Source organism: Equus przewalskii, unplaced genomic scaffold (genome assembly GCF_037783145.1).
Source record: "Equus przewalskii isolate Varuska unplaced genomic scaffold, EquPr2 contig_R1842, whole genome shotgun sequence".
NCBI lineage: Eukaryota > Metazoa > Chordata > Mammalia > Perissodactyla > Equidae > Equus > Equus przewalskii.
Window position 1 is genome coordinate 30399 of NW_027228442.1, and position 19265 is coordinate 49663.

Genomic DNA, 19265 nt, shown 5'->3' on the forward strand with positions numbered 1-19265 from the left:
CTTATAGAGTTTCCCTTGTATGAGAGAATTTTTTCTCCTAAAATACTTTTAAAATTACCTGTCTTTGATTTTAGACTGTTTTATTATAATGTATTTGGAGAATATCACTTTGGAATAAAATTTGAGGGTGACCTATTAGCTTTCTAAAGTTGGATGTTCACATCTCTCCCCATATTTGGAAAATCTTTGGCCATTTCTTGCTTAAATAAACTTTCTGCTACCTTGTCTCTCTTTTCTCCTTATATGCCTTCTCTGGATTCTGTAAAGCCAGGCCAGGTGCTGACAGACTCCCTTTTGCTTTCACTAGGGTGGTGCTGAATATTCGAGTTTGTGCTTTCCCCTAAACCTGAAGATTTGAGGAGGTTTCCTTTGTGTTCTCACTAGTCATCTGCAAAATTTCACTGTCTCCACTGGTGTGAGTGCTCACAAGGAGAAAGAAATAGGGTGAAGATATGTGTAATTGAGGCATGTGAAACACTGGGGGTGCCTGTGGGATGTTTGGAGGAATCTATAGGCTGCACTTCCACAGTGGCACATGGGTGTTCTTCCCAATGGAATCTGTGATGTGGGTAGTCAGATCTGCATCCCTTTGATACATTCCATCCTGAGTCATGTCTGCTGTTTTCCCAGTTGTTCACCACCCCTCAATCATTCAGATCTTGCCTCGGTCCTCTGAATGGGGTGGAAGAGAAAGGTGTTTATTTTGAAGCATCTCATACATTTGCGGATGTGTGAAGCCAGATGCCCACTCACATGGTCTCACTTTCTTCAGCAGGAGAAACCGTGAGCCAAGAAGGGCTCTCATCACTGAGCTATGCTGCCTTGGGAAGGGTTGATGTGAGCAAATTGAACTTGTTCCTTTTACTCTTTTCCATGCATCCAATCTTGGCTTTTTAAAAGTTTTCTTCAACAATATGCTGTACATTTTGTGATTCATTCCTATACTTCCACAAAGGCTCTCTCATCCGTGTGTGATTGTCTAATTCAGCACTCTCCAGGGGCTCCTGGTTCATGGCCAAAAAGGGCTTGAGCTGGCTCATAGGCCACTGCAGGGTCACGTAGTTTATTAATATAATATAATATATAATGATATAATATAATAATAATATAATATAATATATACTAATAATATATAATATAATATAATTTTGACTAGTTTTTGTAAGGTATATACAGCTGTGGTAACAAATAACAGGGATTCCTAGCACAGAATTTGGTGTAAAGGAGCTTTCCTTATGGACAGATATTTAAGATTGATAGAGATGATTAACCTGAGCTATGCTGGGGAGGAGTCAAGGGAAGACTCCATGCTCCACGGGTGCATTTAGGCTGAGGACATACAGATTTACAGCAGTAAAGAGATACCAAAGCAAGCGAATTCTCACATGGAAAATGTGTAGCAAAGAGTATACAACCCCTAGAGTCTCTCCTAAGTAGGTGATATTTTCTAGGAAGTCAGAGAATGAAAATTGGCAAGAAACGAAAGAAAAATTAAGAATAACATATTAATCCTTTAGGTAAAGCCATAATGGTATTATTTTATTGATAAATAACATAACAGTTTACCTCTCAATTCTGTTGACCCTAGTCCTGGCTATGTGACTTGTCCCACGAAAGTGTCTTGTCCCATGAAACATGAGAAGGATTCATATGTGAACCTTCCAGGAAGAAAACTGAGAGCCTTCGGGGGGTTCAGTATTTTTTTTTTCTTCTCTCTGCCTACAATCAGCAATATTCCAGAGAGAAGTTGTTCCGACAACATAGACAATATGGAAAAGAGGCAGAAACAACTTGCAGTGGACATGAACAGTGAGTAAGAAGTCAACATTTGTTTTTATAAAGTACTAATTTTTTTACCCAGCTTTCCTTTAACCATCATAGCCTAGCCCGCACTAACTGATACACTCTTGATAAATTTTCTGGTTCAGGTCTTATCCTAAAGATGAATTGTTGCCACAAATAATAGATCTATAATTTGTAGTTACAGGAAAACAGAAAGAGCAATGGAAAAAAATCCATTTTATTTATCATATATGCCATTGGCGTCACTAACCTAAATAAATCTAAATTTAAATATTAAATCCTGTTACACAACATTCTATCCCCAAATACTCTATCTTAGTCTGGCTTAATGTATTGGTTACAATCTCTTAAACAGACCTTCAGGAGACTCTTACATAATTATTTACACTTACACTAGTGGTAGAGGATCATTGAAATAACATTAAATGAAATACGAATTTTACAATTGTTCAATAACAAGATAATTATTATATGAGAGACTTTTTGTAAAGGAATAATGTATTCAGAAGTCACAGCTAATTATCCATGCATATTTCCTTTAAAGAGCAACCAATTACAATGCAACTGATTCATCCCAATTGGCTTCTGTTACCTGATTTATTAGAAAATAATTAGAATTTGGAAAGTAGGATCCTAGCATAATTGGGCCTAGAAAAAAAGGAAAGAGAAAAGAAACTAGAGGTGAGTTGGCATATTTTTTGAATTAAGAATTTGCATAGCAGTGTTGAAATATATGCAAAGGACGTGGGTGAATAGCTAGACAATTATGTTAATAGCATTAGAAGTGGCACAGGGATGGGTATTTGGAGAAGTATAATAAATTACTTAGGATTATGGAGGAATATAGGGATTTTGGCATTTAATCTTGGTATTTAGCATAACAATCAGCAAAAAAGGACACAATTGGTTTATATATGTTTGGAAAAACTCACTATGGAAAACGTGTTGAGAGGAATACTGAAATATAGGATAGGGGAAGAGAACTGAGAAAACTGTTGAAGATACTGCTCCAGGCAAAAACTGACATGTGTTGACCAAGGATAGAAGAACTGAAGATGATGAGACAGGATCAAGTTTCAGTACAATGTGAGCCAAAAAAATTTGCTGATAGATAGGGTTTAAAAACAGAAAGGAGCCAAAAATAACTTCAATTTTTTTCTTTGAATTTTCTGAGGTTAACTATTTGAGGAGCAGGATGCATTTTTTCCAGAAGGATGGAGAGATTAGGATACAGTTTTGCACTATTTAGATTTTAGAAACTATTCGGACATCCAAATATCACTAGCAAGTAGGCAGTTGTATGTGTGAGTCAAGTTTAGGCATGAACTCTGAACTAGAGATATTTATAACTGAGAATTCCCAGACTGCAGATGCTAGGTAAAGCAATATGAGTGGATGAAAGAGAAGCGAAGAAAACAGAATGCTCCTATTCTGAAAATGATTTTTCACTAAAGGGAGAAAACAAGATAGTACAGGGAAAGAAAGAAGTATTGCTGAAGTGAGGTTCTCGTTGTCAAGACCAAAACTGGATCTAGTGCACAAGTGTAGGGTTGAGGCTCTGAAAAAGCACAGAAAGCTCCTCTATAGTAAAAGGAGAATAGATAGAGTACATAGGCACAGATGCAATGGTGGGTAAGGGGAAATCTGTTTGAAGTTTACTTCTAAGAGGTACACCTGATATTAGGGAGCATGGTTATACAGGTATACCTCGTTTTATTGTGCTTCACTTTATTTTGCTTTGCCGATATTGTAGTTTCTGCAGGACCTTCCACCAGCAAAAAGATTTTGACTCACTGAAGGTTCACATTATGGTTAGCATTTTCTAACAACAAAATTTTGCCAGTTTTCTTGTTTTTTTTTTTTTCTTTTCGGTGAGGATGATTGGCACTGAGCTAATGTCCATTGCCAATCTTCCTCTTTTGGCTTGAGGATGATTGTCCCTGAGCTCCCCTCTGTGGAGATCTTCCTCTATTTTATATGTAGGAAACCTGCACAGTGTGGTTTAATGAGTGGTGTGTAGGTCTGTGCCTGGGATCTAAACCTGTGAACCCTAGGCTGCCAAAGCAGGGCACATGAACTCAACCACTACACCACTTGGCCAGCCCCAACAATAAAATATTTTTAATTAAGGTATGTACATTGTTTTTTTAGACATAATGATATTGCCCAATAGACCACATAATGCATAATACACTACAGTATAGTGTAAAGATAACTTTTATGTGCATTGGGAAACCAAAAAAATCATGTGACTCATTTTATTTTATTATTTGCTTTATTGCAGTGGTCTGGAACAAAGCCCACAATATTTCTGAGGTATGCCTATAAAGAAAATCAGTCACTATCACTGTATTTCTCCTCCAACATGTTTTATAGGTGCTGATGTGGAGACTGTGAAGTTGTCTTTAACCAATGTGTGATCCAAGAAGCAAACATGATGAAACAATAAGGAGGAGGGGAGCTGAGCGTGTATATGAAAAGTAACAATGGATAGTGGAATTTAAGCTGTATCAGGAGAGAACTGAGAATATGTTTGATAGGCAGTGCAAAAATTTTAAAATAAAAAGTATATTACTGAGAGTTGAGAAGTTCAGAACTTGGAGTGTGAAGTACTATCCATCTCATTGGCATTCATCCTCATAGCCAGCACGGGCTTCTTTCTCAACTAAACATGATTCTCTCCTGGGAGATTGCTCTGGCTGCAGCAGACTGCTCTTTCCAAGCGTAGGAAAATCTGGGTATTTTTCACAAGTAAGGAGCATCCCTCAAGAAATGATAGGCAGGAGTTGGTGCATAAAGACATCAGCTTCTTCTCCTTTTGTTAATACAACTCTGGGCTGTTCTTCACAGTCGACTTGGACTCTGAGCAGTCACTTATATTGGGGGAGACTGAAAACTTCATGGACCCATATTAAGAAGGCATATGGAGGCCAGGTGATTATAGGAATCCTAGTCACCATTGTCTCACTGTGTTTTCAAGCCCATACTTGTGATAATTTCTACAGTCCCTTGGTGCGTAATGTGATGAATACAATTGGAAACTGGAAGAACACCTACATGCATTGTCTAACCTTTAGACCAGGACTAATTTAATAAAAAAGTCCAAATTAAATTCCCTGAAATTGTCCTCTTGGATAGACTAGTAAGTCAAAGCCAGTCTACATCCTGAGTAGAATACTAGAGGATTGTGTCATGATCAAAAACTTAAAAATGGAGTGTGCTGTCCCCAATCATATCCACATACCAAACACTGAAAATACAAATAATGAAATCTAAATAGATCAGATGCAAACTGAATCAAGCAAACTCAACCACAGTTGCTGTGCCAGATGTGGTACTTTATGAAAATATGTCCCAAAGCTTCTGGCCATTGGTATGTCATTATTAATCTGGAGGATACATTATTTTAATATCTATAGGGAAAGATGATCAAAAGCAATTCCCATTGCCCTGGGATTGACAGCAGTACACATCTATGCGTTCCCCAGAGCTGTGTTAAACCCCTTGCTCTCTCACAATATAGCCACAGAAGATCTAGATCTTCTAGACATTTCAGAGAATAGCATATTTATACTCCAATTTGGTGGTATTATATTAATCAGATCTGCTTAGCAGGAAATAGCATATAATTCTGATACCCTTTGACGTATATATGCCTCAGGTGTGTCAGATATAGTATCATTCTTTCTGCAGACTAACACAATCTGAGCTTCTATGAAACAGGAAAATGCATTCTTTTCCATCTCTCTCAGAAAGAAGGACTAGAAACGGTTCTTGCTCTCTTGGATGGATATGGTATATATTTATAGCTTTTACCAGGGTAATAGTGTTTCTCTAATCTTCCCTAATAATCTGTTCCTAAAACTGGACAATATGAATAACCTATAGAACATCACTGTGGCCCACAAAATCAATGACATCATGCTAATCGTAATGGATGTGAAAAAAATTTGCAAGTGTAATTGAGACTCTAGATATGCTCAGAGGATGGGAGATAAACAGTGAAGATTCAGTAGCTGACCATATCAGTAAAATTTTTAAGAGACCAGTATTCTGGGGTAAACACAGGGGACAAATAATTATTATCTTGCCCTTCTCATCATGAAGGAAAGACAATGTCTGATAGGCCTCTTTGGATTTGGAGGCAGCATTTTCAACATTTGGAATGACTTCTCCAAACAATCATTTGGGTAATACAGAAAGTGTCATGTATGAGTGGAGCCAGAGTAGGAAATCACTTTGGAGCAGATCTTGGCTGAAATGCTGGTGGCCTTGATGTTTGTGCTACTTTCCAACAGACTCTGTGTCACTGGAGGTTTCAGTAGTGGGAAGAAATACCAAATGCATTTTGTGGTGAGCTCAAATAGCAGAATCAGAATGTAGACTTATAGAGTCCCAGAGAAAGTCTATATTTATGGAAGCATATATTTTTTAGTAGTTCCAAGAATTCTACTGTGCCTTGGCAGAGAGAGTATCTGACCATGCCATCAAGTGACAATGGGTCAGAACTGCCCGTTATAAGCTGTGTTTTCTCAGATCCGTCAGGTAACAAGCTTGAACATGCCTAAGAGTGATTTCTTACAAGATTAAATTGGTGCATTCAAGATTAGGTATGAGAAGGACCCAAAGCACTGTGATATAAGCAGATCCCCTTATATCACTAATGTTGTATCTATGTCTCTTCCTCAGGTCATAGTTATGACCAAATAAGGGGTTTGCTGTAATTAGCTGATAGAGAAGGAAAAAATTCAACTTGGATGATGTATGGTGTAGCTTTATATGTGATGGCTTTGAAAGACAATGGTGATGGAGGAGTATGTCTAATAGAGTTTTGGGTGATGCACCTGGTCATTCACTTTGCATAGAAAGAGAAACGCTTCAAGGTTAGAATATGTATGATATGTATATGCAGTGGCAGATGGCTTTGCATGTTTCCCGGGGAGATGGATGGAGAATAATTGAAAGACTGGAAACAAGGAAGACTTGAGGGGATGTGAGGAGACACATTGGAGTGGCTATGAAATACGTGGTATTCTTTGAAAACACCCATCAGAGAATATCCACTATAGGTAAAGTACTAAACAAACTAGGGGAAATAGAAGACTTTTCTATTTGATGCCAATTAGCCTTTGGTATTGGCTGGAAAATGCACATAATAATGTAGTACCCATGTTTTCAGGGTAGGAATTTGTGCATGGGTCCCATATAACAGACTCCTACTAACCAATGTTGATCCAGATACAGTCAATGCCAAATCTCCAACCTGTGAGTGAAAAACACCAATGCTGAGCTCTCCTGAGGCACTGTCTCTGGAAGAAATCATTGGTCAGTTGATTCAAGGATAATTACATTGGACCACTTGCTCTCAGTACAGATTGATTTTGATCGAAGTAGACAAATATTCCAGAAATGGAGTTTCTTTTCTTACCCAAAGTGCATTAACTAGTGCAATTGAGCATGTTTCATTAACCAACACTGGATCTCACATCACATTTCAGCAGACAAAATAACTCAAATTACAGCACAGGAGATGTAGCAGTGAACACAGGACCATTGGATTCACTGTTGTATCACACATTGCACCACCCAAATCCTGCCAGTCTGAATGTGCGTTATAACGGCTTGTTGAAAGCACCATTAAGGTGACACATTCAATGATTAGAGATGGCATGTAGGTGGGTAGGGGGTCCTTTTTCAGGATTTGTTATTCTAAATCAATTAACAGTATAAGATTCTGTATATGTATTTGGTAGAATACATGCTTCTAGTTATCAAGATATGGAGATTGGTGTGGCAACATTTACCATTGTGACCAGTGGCCCACTTGGGGAATTTGTGCTTATATTTCCCTCAATTCTTCATCACAGCTGGATGGGAGGCTCTGTTTTCCAAAGGATGAACAATTCCACCAGGGTAACTGCAAAAATTCCATTGAACTTTAGGTACAGCTGTCCCCTGAGAACTTTGAGCTTGTCATGCAAAGCAAGAAGTAGCGAAAGAGAAGTCACCATCCTGGTTTGGGTAAGTGACTTTGTCATTGGGAGATGTTAGGGCTACTGTTAAACAGAGAGGACAAGGAAGAATATGCTTTGTTACTCAGGTGATCCATTTGAGTACCTCTTGGTACTTCCTTGTCCAATTATGACAATGAGTGGATAAGTGTACCAGAGAAAAGAATATAGATTCTAAGTCACATTACCAGGTAAACCATGTGTCCATTGGTTGTAGAGCCAACATCAGGTTGTCCAAATAAACTTCCTTTAAAAGTTTTCCTAGAGAATCTCAGTTGAATATTGGAACTTGTCTCAGAACTATTATTCTATTCTGTCAATTAGTATTATATTATACTATATTTAATAATTATTATGTTAGTAAGGAGAGAACTTCTCCAGCAATTATAAACAATAGTGGATACACATGGCACAATCCATGTGACATGAAACAATAAGTGTTGGAGAAGATGTGAAGAGAAGGGAACCCTCATACACTGCTGGTGGGAGTGAAAACAGGTGCAGCAACTATGGAAAATATAATGGAGTTTCCCCACTAAATTAAGAATAGATCTGTCATATGATCCAGCTATTCAATTGCTGGGTATTTATCCAAAGAACTTTAAAGCACAAATGCATAAAGATACATGCACCCCTATGTTCATCACAGCATTATTCACAACAGCCAAGACTTGGAGGCAACCTAGGTGCGTGCCAAAGAACAAATGGATAAAGGAGACAGGTTATATATACACAATGGAATACTATTCAGCCATAAGAAATTATGAAATTGGGCCATTTGTGACAACATGGATGGATCTTGAAGGTATTATGATAAGTGAAATAAGCCAGAGGGAGAAAGTCAAATACTGTGTGATCACACTCATAAGTAAAAGACAAAAACAATTACAAACACATAGCAACAGAGATTGGATTAGTGGTTACCATAGGAGAAGCTGGGAGCGAGGAGGACAAAAGGGGTGACTGGGCACATGTATGTGGTGATTGATTGTAATTAGTCTTTGGTTGGTGAATATGATGTAATCTACACAAACTTCGAAACATATTACGATGTACACCTGATATGTATATAATCTTATAAACCAATGTTACTGCAAGCAACAAAATAAAAATCATAAAAAAATTATTTAAAAATAAATTCTTCATCATTCAAATGAAAAAAATAAATTAACTAAAAAAATAAAATAAAAACAACGACAAAAAAATACATAGCATTGGAGATTGGATTGGTGGTTACCAAAGGGGAAGGGGGAGGAGGGAGGGCAAAAGGGGTGATTAAGCTCACCTGTGAGGGGATGGACTATAATTAGTTTTCGGGTGGTGAACATGATGTAATGCACACAGAATTCAAGATATGATGTACATCTGAAAAAATAAAATACTATTTAAAAAAATAAAATAAAATAAATTGAGTAGTTTCAAAACAACTGTAGTAAGCGAAATTGAGTGGAGAATCAAGCAATAAGTGAAACAGGATATAAAATAGCAGTAATATAATCATATTGGAATAGATTCATAATTAAATTATGAAGAACCTAGAAACAAGTATGTATATATGTATACATATATGTATATACAAAAAATTCCTAGAATATTTTATCCAAAGCAGATTTTCAGTTGTTATTTGCTGAAGGATCAGGAATTATGTCTCAATGAATATGAATATTCACCCTATGCCAAAGGTATATTCCAATTTAGTTGGAAAATTTGAATTGCTAAGTAAAAGCTGGCATAAATGGCTATCTATCTGGAAGAATATGAAATTGGTCGCCTCCCCTCAGGCATCTTAAAAAATGAAAAAGAACTTCAATCCCAATGTAAGAGTAACCAATATATTTTAGATGAAGATTTCAAAAGTCACACAAAATTTACAGGTAGAAAAAACCATCTTAAATAAGGCAAGAACCTCAGTAGTAATAAGATGGACATATTTAAACAAAATGTTTTTAAATTTATGGTCAAAAATATCTTCTAAAATTCAATTGAACCATGTGATATGTAGAAATTATTTGAAATGCTAATTACTGTAGAAAAATGGGAAAATACAATATAAGCATATGATGATAATAGGCAAGTCAAAATGTTGATGACATTTATGTAGTTTGGTGAAACAGTAATGATTTAGGAAAACAAGAAGAAATGTTTTTTGCACTCATCATCCTTGGAAAACTATCAAAGAACTGTCAGCTTGATCGGGGTTGGACTTTCTAAACTGGTAGCAAAAGGGGTACTCTCCAATTTTTTTGATGGAAAAGTAAAGTGACACAAGATCGGGAAACAACCTGAAGACACCTATAAATATTACAACTAATGATATTCATCAACTCAGGTTTTCTCAGTCTTGGGACTATTGACATTCTGGGCCAGATCATTCTCTGTGATGGGGTCTGTCCTATGCATCAGAGGATGTTTACAGTATCCCTGGCCCCCACCTGCCTTTCTGCTGTGTGAGAGACGAACTGCCTCTGGATACAGCTCAATGTCCCCAGCAGACAAAATTTCTTCCATTTAGAACCACGGTTTGAACATAATCTCAACACGTTCTTCTAGCATTGATATACTAGTAATTTGATGATAATGAATATGGAAGACCATCAAAAGTGTAAGTAGCACAGTTGCACTGAAATATTCTATAGCTATTGACATAAACACATTAATTAATTAATTAATAAGGCAAACAAACTCAATGATCTTTTGCCTCTGGCCTAAGTTGAATTGGCTCTCAGCTGACAACAGGTAAATACTCTTGGCTTCCATTCTGTTTGACATTCTCATGCAGGGTCAATTGGGTTATTGGATTCACCTGAATAAAAAAGAAAATCTCTGTCCCCAGACAAAACAGCAGCAAGGATTGAAGAATTGGACCCCAGCCAGAATTAGAACTCCAAAAACACAAACAGAAAAAAACAAAAGTATGCTTCATCTAGCCGAAGTTTACACACTCAGAGGCTGGAGATGGAAAGGTATTTAGAGCTACCCGTATCTGCTCATTAGGCACATTTCCCTCCTGCTACTCCAACATCTAAGAACATGAATCCCCTGTGGAAAACTGTTCTGGAAAGAAAGACATTTTTTTTTAATGATTGTTCCCAAGAGACAAGTTTGGAAGTTAAGCAAATTCAGGTTTCTTTTACTCCTTCTCTATGAACTTGATTCCCTTCCAGATCTCTAAATCTCCCAGCTCCTAATCTTCAGTAGGAGTAAAGTTTTCTCCAAGTCTAAGACTGAGCAATCCGTCTGGGTTAGGTCACTCGTATCTTCAAAGCATTGATTTGTGGTGGGGACACAGCGCTTGATATCTCCAGACAATGTCTATTCTCCTTTAACAAAAGGGTCGGGAGGGACTGAGTTCTTTTGATAATGAAACTTGGGCACTACATGCATTATGTGGTGCAGTGTACTTCATGACACTTTTTACATAAACTACAAATCTCATAAGAGCTGTCATTCAGTCCCTCATTCTAAAATATTTGTTAATGGCGAGAGATATATTTAGATCTTTTTATGTATTGTAACCTGAGCTTAGCACCTTAAAGAGATTGTCAGATTTAGTTTTTATAAATGTTTTATCCATGAAGGAGTACCTTTATGAACTCCATTCTCATTGCACAAATGGGGCTTGGTGGGGCTTAATGGTCTGCCAAAAGTTTATATCTAAGTATGTGATGAGCTTTGATTGTAATTCTGTCAAGATGCTTCTAGGGAAGTAGCTCTCCTCCAGAAATGATTTTTCCCCTGGGAATGTTTGGCAATGCCTGAAGGGATGCTGATAAACACTAACAATCTACAGGAAAGCACCCCCCAAATGTTATTATTCTACTGTAAGTGTTAATGGTAAAAGGTGAGAAAACCTATTCTAGACCAGTACTCTCCAACTCCAATGAACCTATGAATCAACAAGGATCCTACCAAAAATGTCGGATCTGATTCAGCAGGTCCTGGTGGAGCCAGAGAGTCTACATTTCCAACAAGCTCCCTGGTGCTATTGATGCTTTAGTTCTGGTCGGTGGATCATCTTTGAGTAGCAAGGCTGTGATTTCATGTTAGAGTCAGGTGTAGGTAGTTTAAGTCTTCTGCACTAAAAAGCATCTCAGCGTCCAATTTTTAAGGAATATTGCATTTACTCATTTCAGAGTATGGGGTAAATTCTGTGCTTGTTTCTTTTATATGATAGTCCTTAAGTGAAACAAAATAATACACACCCAGAAGATACTTTGTAGAACAAGGGCTTACAAAATACGTGCACATCTTAATCCCCAGTACCTTTAAATACGCTATTGTTCATAGCAAGGGAGGATTAAGGTAGCCAATTCAATTCACTAGCTTCCTTGGGTAAGAGCATTTTATGTTGAAAACCCACATTAATTTTTTTAAAAAATGAATTGATTTGGAAATCGTCTGCCCCATCACCTGCTACAGGGGATTCTTAATTGAATAAATGTAAATATGGTTCTGACTAGGATTTTATTGTGATCTTAAGATAGAAATAGTAATTCATTATCAAAATTAAGGTCACGCATTTTACTTTAAATCTTTGTGTCTATATTTCTACATTATTTTATTTCACATTAATTTAAACATTCACTCTTTTCATTTATATCCTTCCAACTTCCTCTCATTTACTTTCAACATAAAATATGGAATTGTATATGTCTCTGTGAGTACACATGTGTGTGTGTGCTTATTTGAAAGAACAATGTATACAAACACACAGATAGATAGATAGATAGATAGATAGATAGAACCTTTATCCTTCAATGCATTCTTTAGACTAAAAACAATTTTCCACACGTCTTATTCATTTCTCTCAATATCAATTGAAGTTATGTTTATTTTCCCACATCACGTTCAGAAATAAGGAAGCTGAGGCTCAGGGAGCTTAAATTTTAAAAAATTATGTAACAAATCAGTTGAAGCTTACAAGCACCATCTTAAATTACACACAAATAGAAAAGCCTCTTTAATTCATCAAACTGTACACTTTAAATATGCAGTTTATTTTGTGTAAGCATGCACCAAAATTTATTTAAATAAAATCCTCTAATGATCCACGGCTGAGGATCTAGACCACAGATAGCTGATTCCCACTTAAGAGGGGGGGAAGATATTTCTTCTAACTGGGAAAAAAGCAAAGTGTCATAAATAGTGTAGTAACAGTAGAATTAAATTTCATTAACTCACATGATAAACTCACTTTTTTCTGTAAATAGAAGATTTACCTAGATATCAAAATGGAATAAACTCACCATGAATTGGTTCAAAACAGAAGAGATTAAAGCCTCTCACAACATCATGGATGAACCTCAGACACAATGCAGAAATTCTCAGCTTACTACACTCTCATGAGGAGCCCAGCAGAGATGAGAACCACTCCCCAGCATATAACTTGATTTGATAATAAAGGTATTATGGTATCCCATGTGACATAGGATGGTTTGTTATACAGCAATAGCTAACTGATACCAATAATCAAAGTGAAAAGACTGAGGGCAAATTATAATTATAATCTGCTGCTTTTTATTTTTGGCATATGATCTGATATTTGAAGAGAACATTCGTGGCCATTCTCTTATTCAAGTTTTCTTCTTCTAACTGCATTAACAAATGAATACCTTGTCTTTCCCTTCCAGGTAGTTAGGAGAGTTTGGAAGGACGTGAATGTTTGCAGAACTGGTAACCCTGAATCACACAACTGAGCAAGATATCAAGCTCTCTTGTGAATCAACCTCTGATATAAGAATGAAGAAATTCCTGAGCATTAAGTAGACATGAAATGGATGATATTGACATTGCTCATTCATTGTCCCTTTTGTACTAATGACAAATATTTTAAAAGGTGAACTATTTTGTAGAGCAATTGAAAAAGTCATATTTGTAGGTAGCATTATAAGTTTTCAAGCAGAAACAGAAAGATAATTCAGTATTACAACATAAAATATACTAACAAATTCTTCAACTCAATGAATAAACCACCTCACTGGTGGATACCAATCTTCTGTACTTCAATGAATACATGCAGGGCATGAAAAAGAAATATTTTGCATAGTAATAAAATGGTGGGTTTGAAATTTTGCTTCCTTGTATTTATGGTGGTTGCCAACGCTAAGATCATATTAGGTCAATCTATTTATTCAAATTTATCTTTTCATGTAGATTCCACTAAGACACGTACATTTGATAATCAATTTTGCCAGTGATTATGGCAGGCATTCTGGACACCGAGTTGAAAAATGCAGTAAAACCAGGAGAACACTTATAAAACACAGTAGCAAGTTTTTAGTATAAGTATGTCACAGTAAGCTATTTTATTTTAATGTAATTCCCTGGAATTAAGTTTTTGATTTCTGAGGCATCCATTTCAAAGACAATCTTGTTGAATAAATACGTTGTCAGTGGTATGACAGAGCTACTAGGTATGTATCCAGACCACCCCAACCCATGGAGTTCCCATTTTAAAAAGCCTTGGGTGGGGGCCAGCCCCATGCCTAGTAGGTAAGTTGGCCATGCTTTGCTTTAGTGGCCCAGATTCAGGTCCCAGGAGTGGATATACATCACTCATCAGCAGCCGTGCTGTGGTGGTGACCCACAGACGAAATAGAGGAAGATTGGCACAGGTGTTAGCTCAGGCCAGTCTTCCTCAATCAAAAAGAGGAAGATTGGCCACAGATTTAAGCTCAGGGTGAATCCTCTTCACCAAAAAAAAAAAAAAAAAAAGCCTTGGTTAACCCAGATATGTGAACACATGAGTGGCCCTGCTTTTCCCTCGCCATGCTCTAATTTCCCTCTTCTGTTTTGTTTGTTTGTTTTAGGTAAAATTAGCATATCACGTTATGTAAATTTTAAATTTGCTACTTTAGAGTTCATCTGTTTAAACTACAAAGTAGTCACCACCAAAAGTCTAGTTACTATTCATCACCATACATTAGACCCGCTTTACCCATTTTGTCCAACCCCCAATCTCTTCCCCTCTTGGAGCCACCAATCTGTTCTCTGTATCTATGAATTTGCTTTTGTTTTATTTGTTGTGGTTTTTTGGATTCCATATATGCGTGGAATCATATGGTATATGTCTGTCTTTGACTCATTTCACTTAGCATAATATCCTCAAGGTCCATTCATGTTGTTGCAAATTGCAAGATTATATTCTTTTTTGTGGCTTAATAATATTCCATTCTATATATATGCCACATCTTTAACCATTCTTTCATCACTGGATGCTTAAGTTGTTTCCATATTGGCTATTGTAAATAATGCTATAATGAACATAAGGGGTCATATATCTTTACAAATCAATATTTTTGTATTGTTTGGGTAAAAATTCAAAAGAGGGATAGCTGGATCATTTGGTATTTCTATTTTTAGTTTTTCGAGGAATTTCCATACTGTTTTCTATAGTGGTTGCACAAATTTACATTACTACCAACAGTGTATGAGTGTTCCCTTTTTTTCACATTCTCACCAACACTTATCATTTCTCATCTTTTTAATAATAGCAATTCTAACAAGTGCTAGGTTATATCTCATTGTGGCTTTGATTTGCATTTCCCTGATAATTAATGATGTTGAACATCTTTTTATGTGCCTGTTGGCCATCTATATGTCTTCCTTGGAAAAATGTCTGTTCAGATTTTCTGCCCATTTTTAATTAAGATTTTTGTTGTTGTTGTGTTATATGAATTCTTTATATATTTTGGATATTACCTCTTTTTGGATACATGATTGGAAAATATCTCCCATTCAGTAGGTTGACTTTTCATTTTGATGATGGCTTCTTTTGCTCTTCAGAATATTTTTAATTTGATGTAGTTCCATTGATTTATATGTGCTTTTATTTCCCTTGCTTTGGAGTCAGATCCACAAAGATATCACTAAGACTGATGTCAAGGAGGTAACTTCTTTTGTTTTATTCTAGGAATTTTATGGTTTCATGTTTTACATTCTAGTCTTTAATCCATTTTTAGTTAATTTTTGTGTGAGGTATAAGATAGTGGTCTACTTTCATTCTTTTGCATGTGGCTGTCTAGTTTACCTAACACAATTTATTAAAGAGACTCCACTATTATGTTTTAAAACCCCTAGTAAAGAGTGAACATGCAAAACCCTAGCCACCCTGCCTGTGTACTCCAACAGAGGCAGAGCCCCCAGTTGACATGCACTCTCTCTCTCCTTCTATCTTGCCTTTAGACATCCCTGCATGGTCCTTGGGAATGTCATGTACTCTCCAGGATCTGTGAGTAATAAATCTTATTTTTTGAAAGTTTGCCATTTTTTATTCATGAGATGCATCTTGCAATTATAATAAGAACCACAAAGGCCGGTCCAGCCATAGCATAAGCTCTGTTTTGGAAATGTCTGTGGGGGTTTTCCATAAGTAATATGAGCCCAGGTGAGAGCCTTAGGCATTGCTAGCCAATAGCATCAGCATCAATAGACTGAGATCAAATGGAACATTGTTAAACTCAACATTATCAAGAAGGGTAGTTAAGGTAATGATGTAAAAAGAATGGCAAAGTGAAAACCAGTGGTTTCATATTTTTCCTTAAAACAAAATTATATAAATGGATTTAGGTACCAAGTATACATATTTTTTTTCTTAAGAGTAATACAACTCATGATTATTCCTTCAGGAAAACTAGCAAAAATTACTTTACATGATATATGTCATTTGAGAAGAAATTAATTTTAATAAATCTAAATTGTCCATGTAAGATACAAAAAATTCAAATATTTCTGATTCAAGATTGGAAAAACTTTTAGAATGCATGGGAATAGACAAGGGGAAAAACTGTCTATATATCAGAGTAGAAGCCTAATAAAGTGAGTTATTTAAATTGAAGTTGAATTCAAATAAATGGAAATTCCAGGAAATAAATAGAAGGAGTAAGCTCTACTTCTACAATCTGATCAAAGAATAGCAATTTCTACCTCTGATGATTTGAGTCCTGCAATCATGGGAATTTCTTCTGCCCCAGGACAATCATTCCTTATATAAATGACAAGCCGATGATTCTTTTCAGAGCCCTCTTGATGTCTTTGTTTCTCAGGCTATAGACAAAGGGGTTCAGCATGGGTGTGACAACAGTGTACATCACTGAGGCTACTGTGCTTGAATATGAGCTGTGGGTAGCAGCAGAGCTAAGGTACAGTCCTAGGATTGTACAATAAAATAAAGAAACAACTGAGATGTGAGATGCACAGGTGGAAAATGCTTTATACTTTCCCTGAGCTGATGAGATTCCTCGTACGGAGGAAACTATCTTAGAGTATGAGTAAAGAATCCCAGTAAGGGAAACGCCACCCAACAGCCCAGATGCAAAATGCATCACCATGTCATTAAGAAAGGTGTCAGAACAGGCAAGTTGGACCACCTGATTGATTTCACAGAAAAAGTGGGTGACTTCCAACTCTGTACAGAAGGACAACCACAACACCATGAAGCTTTGTAACAAGGAATTCAAGGCACTCATCATCCAAGATACCAGAACAAGCATTCCAGATTACCAGGGTTTCATGACAACTATGTAGTGCAGAGGGTGGCAGATGGCCACAAAGTGGTCATAAGCCATCACAGCAAGGAGAAAGTTGTGCAATCCAGCAAAGAGTAGGAAAAAGTTTATCTGGGTGATGCAGCCCTCATAGATTATGACTTTGCTCTGTATGTGGATATTATGCAGCATCTTTGGGATGGTTGTAGAAGTAAAACAGATGTCTACAAATGACAGGTAGGAGAGGAAGAAGTACATGGGTGTGTGGAGGTGGGAGTCTAGGCTGACAGCCAGGATGGTGAGCAGGTTCCCAAACACAGTGATCAGGTACATGGAAAGGAAAAACCCAAATATGAGGGGCTGCAGTTCTGGTTCCTTTGACAATCCCAGAAGAAGAAATTCTGAAATTGGTGTATCATTCCTTGATTCCATGCAGTGGAGTTGACTACCAGAAAAGAAAACAAAACATGACTAATTTTCTCAAAAATTGGCATTGCAAACAGTTGAAATTCTACAATTTACATATTGCATTCAAAACGTCAATACCTATAATTTCTGTATGGAACTTGCCTCCTGTGGGAGACCCCCAGTGCTGTCTCTGAATAGAAATTCCTGTTGCACTCTGGGTTTTTTCCAGGAGGTCATGTATTCTATACTTTTAATGAGAAATTCTGTCACATATTGGAGGCTGAGCAACTTCTAGGAAAAGAGCACAGGGTGCTGAGAAACAATAATTTCAACAGTTTGACAATGGAGAAAGCATATATGCAAACAAAAAATTATATAAATTGGGGCCAGCCCAGTGGCACAATGGTTAAGTTGACATGTTCTGCTTCAGTGGCCGGGGGTTTGCCAGTTTGGATCCCAGGTGCGGACCAACAGCACTGCTTGTCAAGCCATGCTGTGGTGGCGTCCCATTTATAAAGTGGAGGAAGATGGGCATGGATGTTAGCTCAGGGCCAGTCTTGCTCAACAAAAGAGAGGAGAGTTGGTGACAAATGTTAGCTAAGAGCTAATTCTTCCTCAAAAAAACAAATATATATATATATATATAAATTATCAGATGGTAATGTGCTATCAAGAAAAAATCAGGTATAAAGGAGAGAGTGAAAGGGGGTGTTACTTTTTACTAGATGTTCAGGTAGAGCAGCAAATATCTGAAGGGAGACCTCAAGGAAGAGAAAGAAGGAGGAAAAAGTTTATCTGGGAGATCTGTGTCCATCAGAGGGAACAGCAAGAGTAAACTCCCTGAAAGATGTTTGTTTCAGAACAATCAATGCTCATACGGAATCCAGTGTCACAAGGAAAACGATCAACAAGGAGTTAGATGAGAGATGGTGTCAGAGGATGTTGAGGAAAGAGGTGGAGGCCCTCAATCACATGTCGTTAATCTCAGTTTATTATTTTGTTTCCAGGGAATCTTCTGTATAGAAATGGATCCTTATTTTTATTTGTTGTTTAATATTCTGGCACCAGTATTTTAAAGGTTGTGTGGGAATATATGAGCTCAGGTATCCCTGCTCTGAGAACTATTCATTCCCCACAACACACACATGCACACACTGTGTCTTCCTGTGGTCATGTTACCACCAGGCTCCTCTCACCCTGGCCACAATAATTAGGAAAATGATGATACAATGCATTCTGTCAACACCAGATTATCTTTTCCCTGAAAAATGTAGAAATAGTACCCAAATTCTAGTTGGTAAGCATCTCATGGACATGTAAACAAGTGGCTTTGTTATAATATGACAATTTTGTGTCCTGAATTTAAAGAAACATAAAAAGTCAGTTCAAAAAACAGAGAGAGGAAAGAAAAGGACATTTTGGGGGAAAAAATGATCTAATCAGCTCAGGTGGTCCCTGAGATCATGATGAGGAGAATGTTTCCTTGGCTCCAGCAGCGTTCCAACCCCAGTTATCACCTCTTGATGCCCAGAATAACTAACAAAGCAGCAAAAAGCAA

At 37.0% G+C, this 19265-nt stretch overlaps 1 protein-coding gene across 1 annotated transcript; it reads right to left on the bottom strand.

Moving 5' to 3' along the window:
• Positions 1-16591: 16591 nt before the first annotated feature.
• LOC103544277 (olfactory receptor 7A17-like) lies at positions 16592-17743 on the bottom strand. The gene is given in 1 exon segment (XM_070606881.1): positions 16592-17743. A coding segment is annotated over 1 exon segment (933 nt). The 5' UTR covers positions 17732-17743; the 3' UTR covers positions 16592-16798.
• Between the last annotated feature and the right edge of the window lie 1522 nt (positions 17744-19265).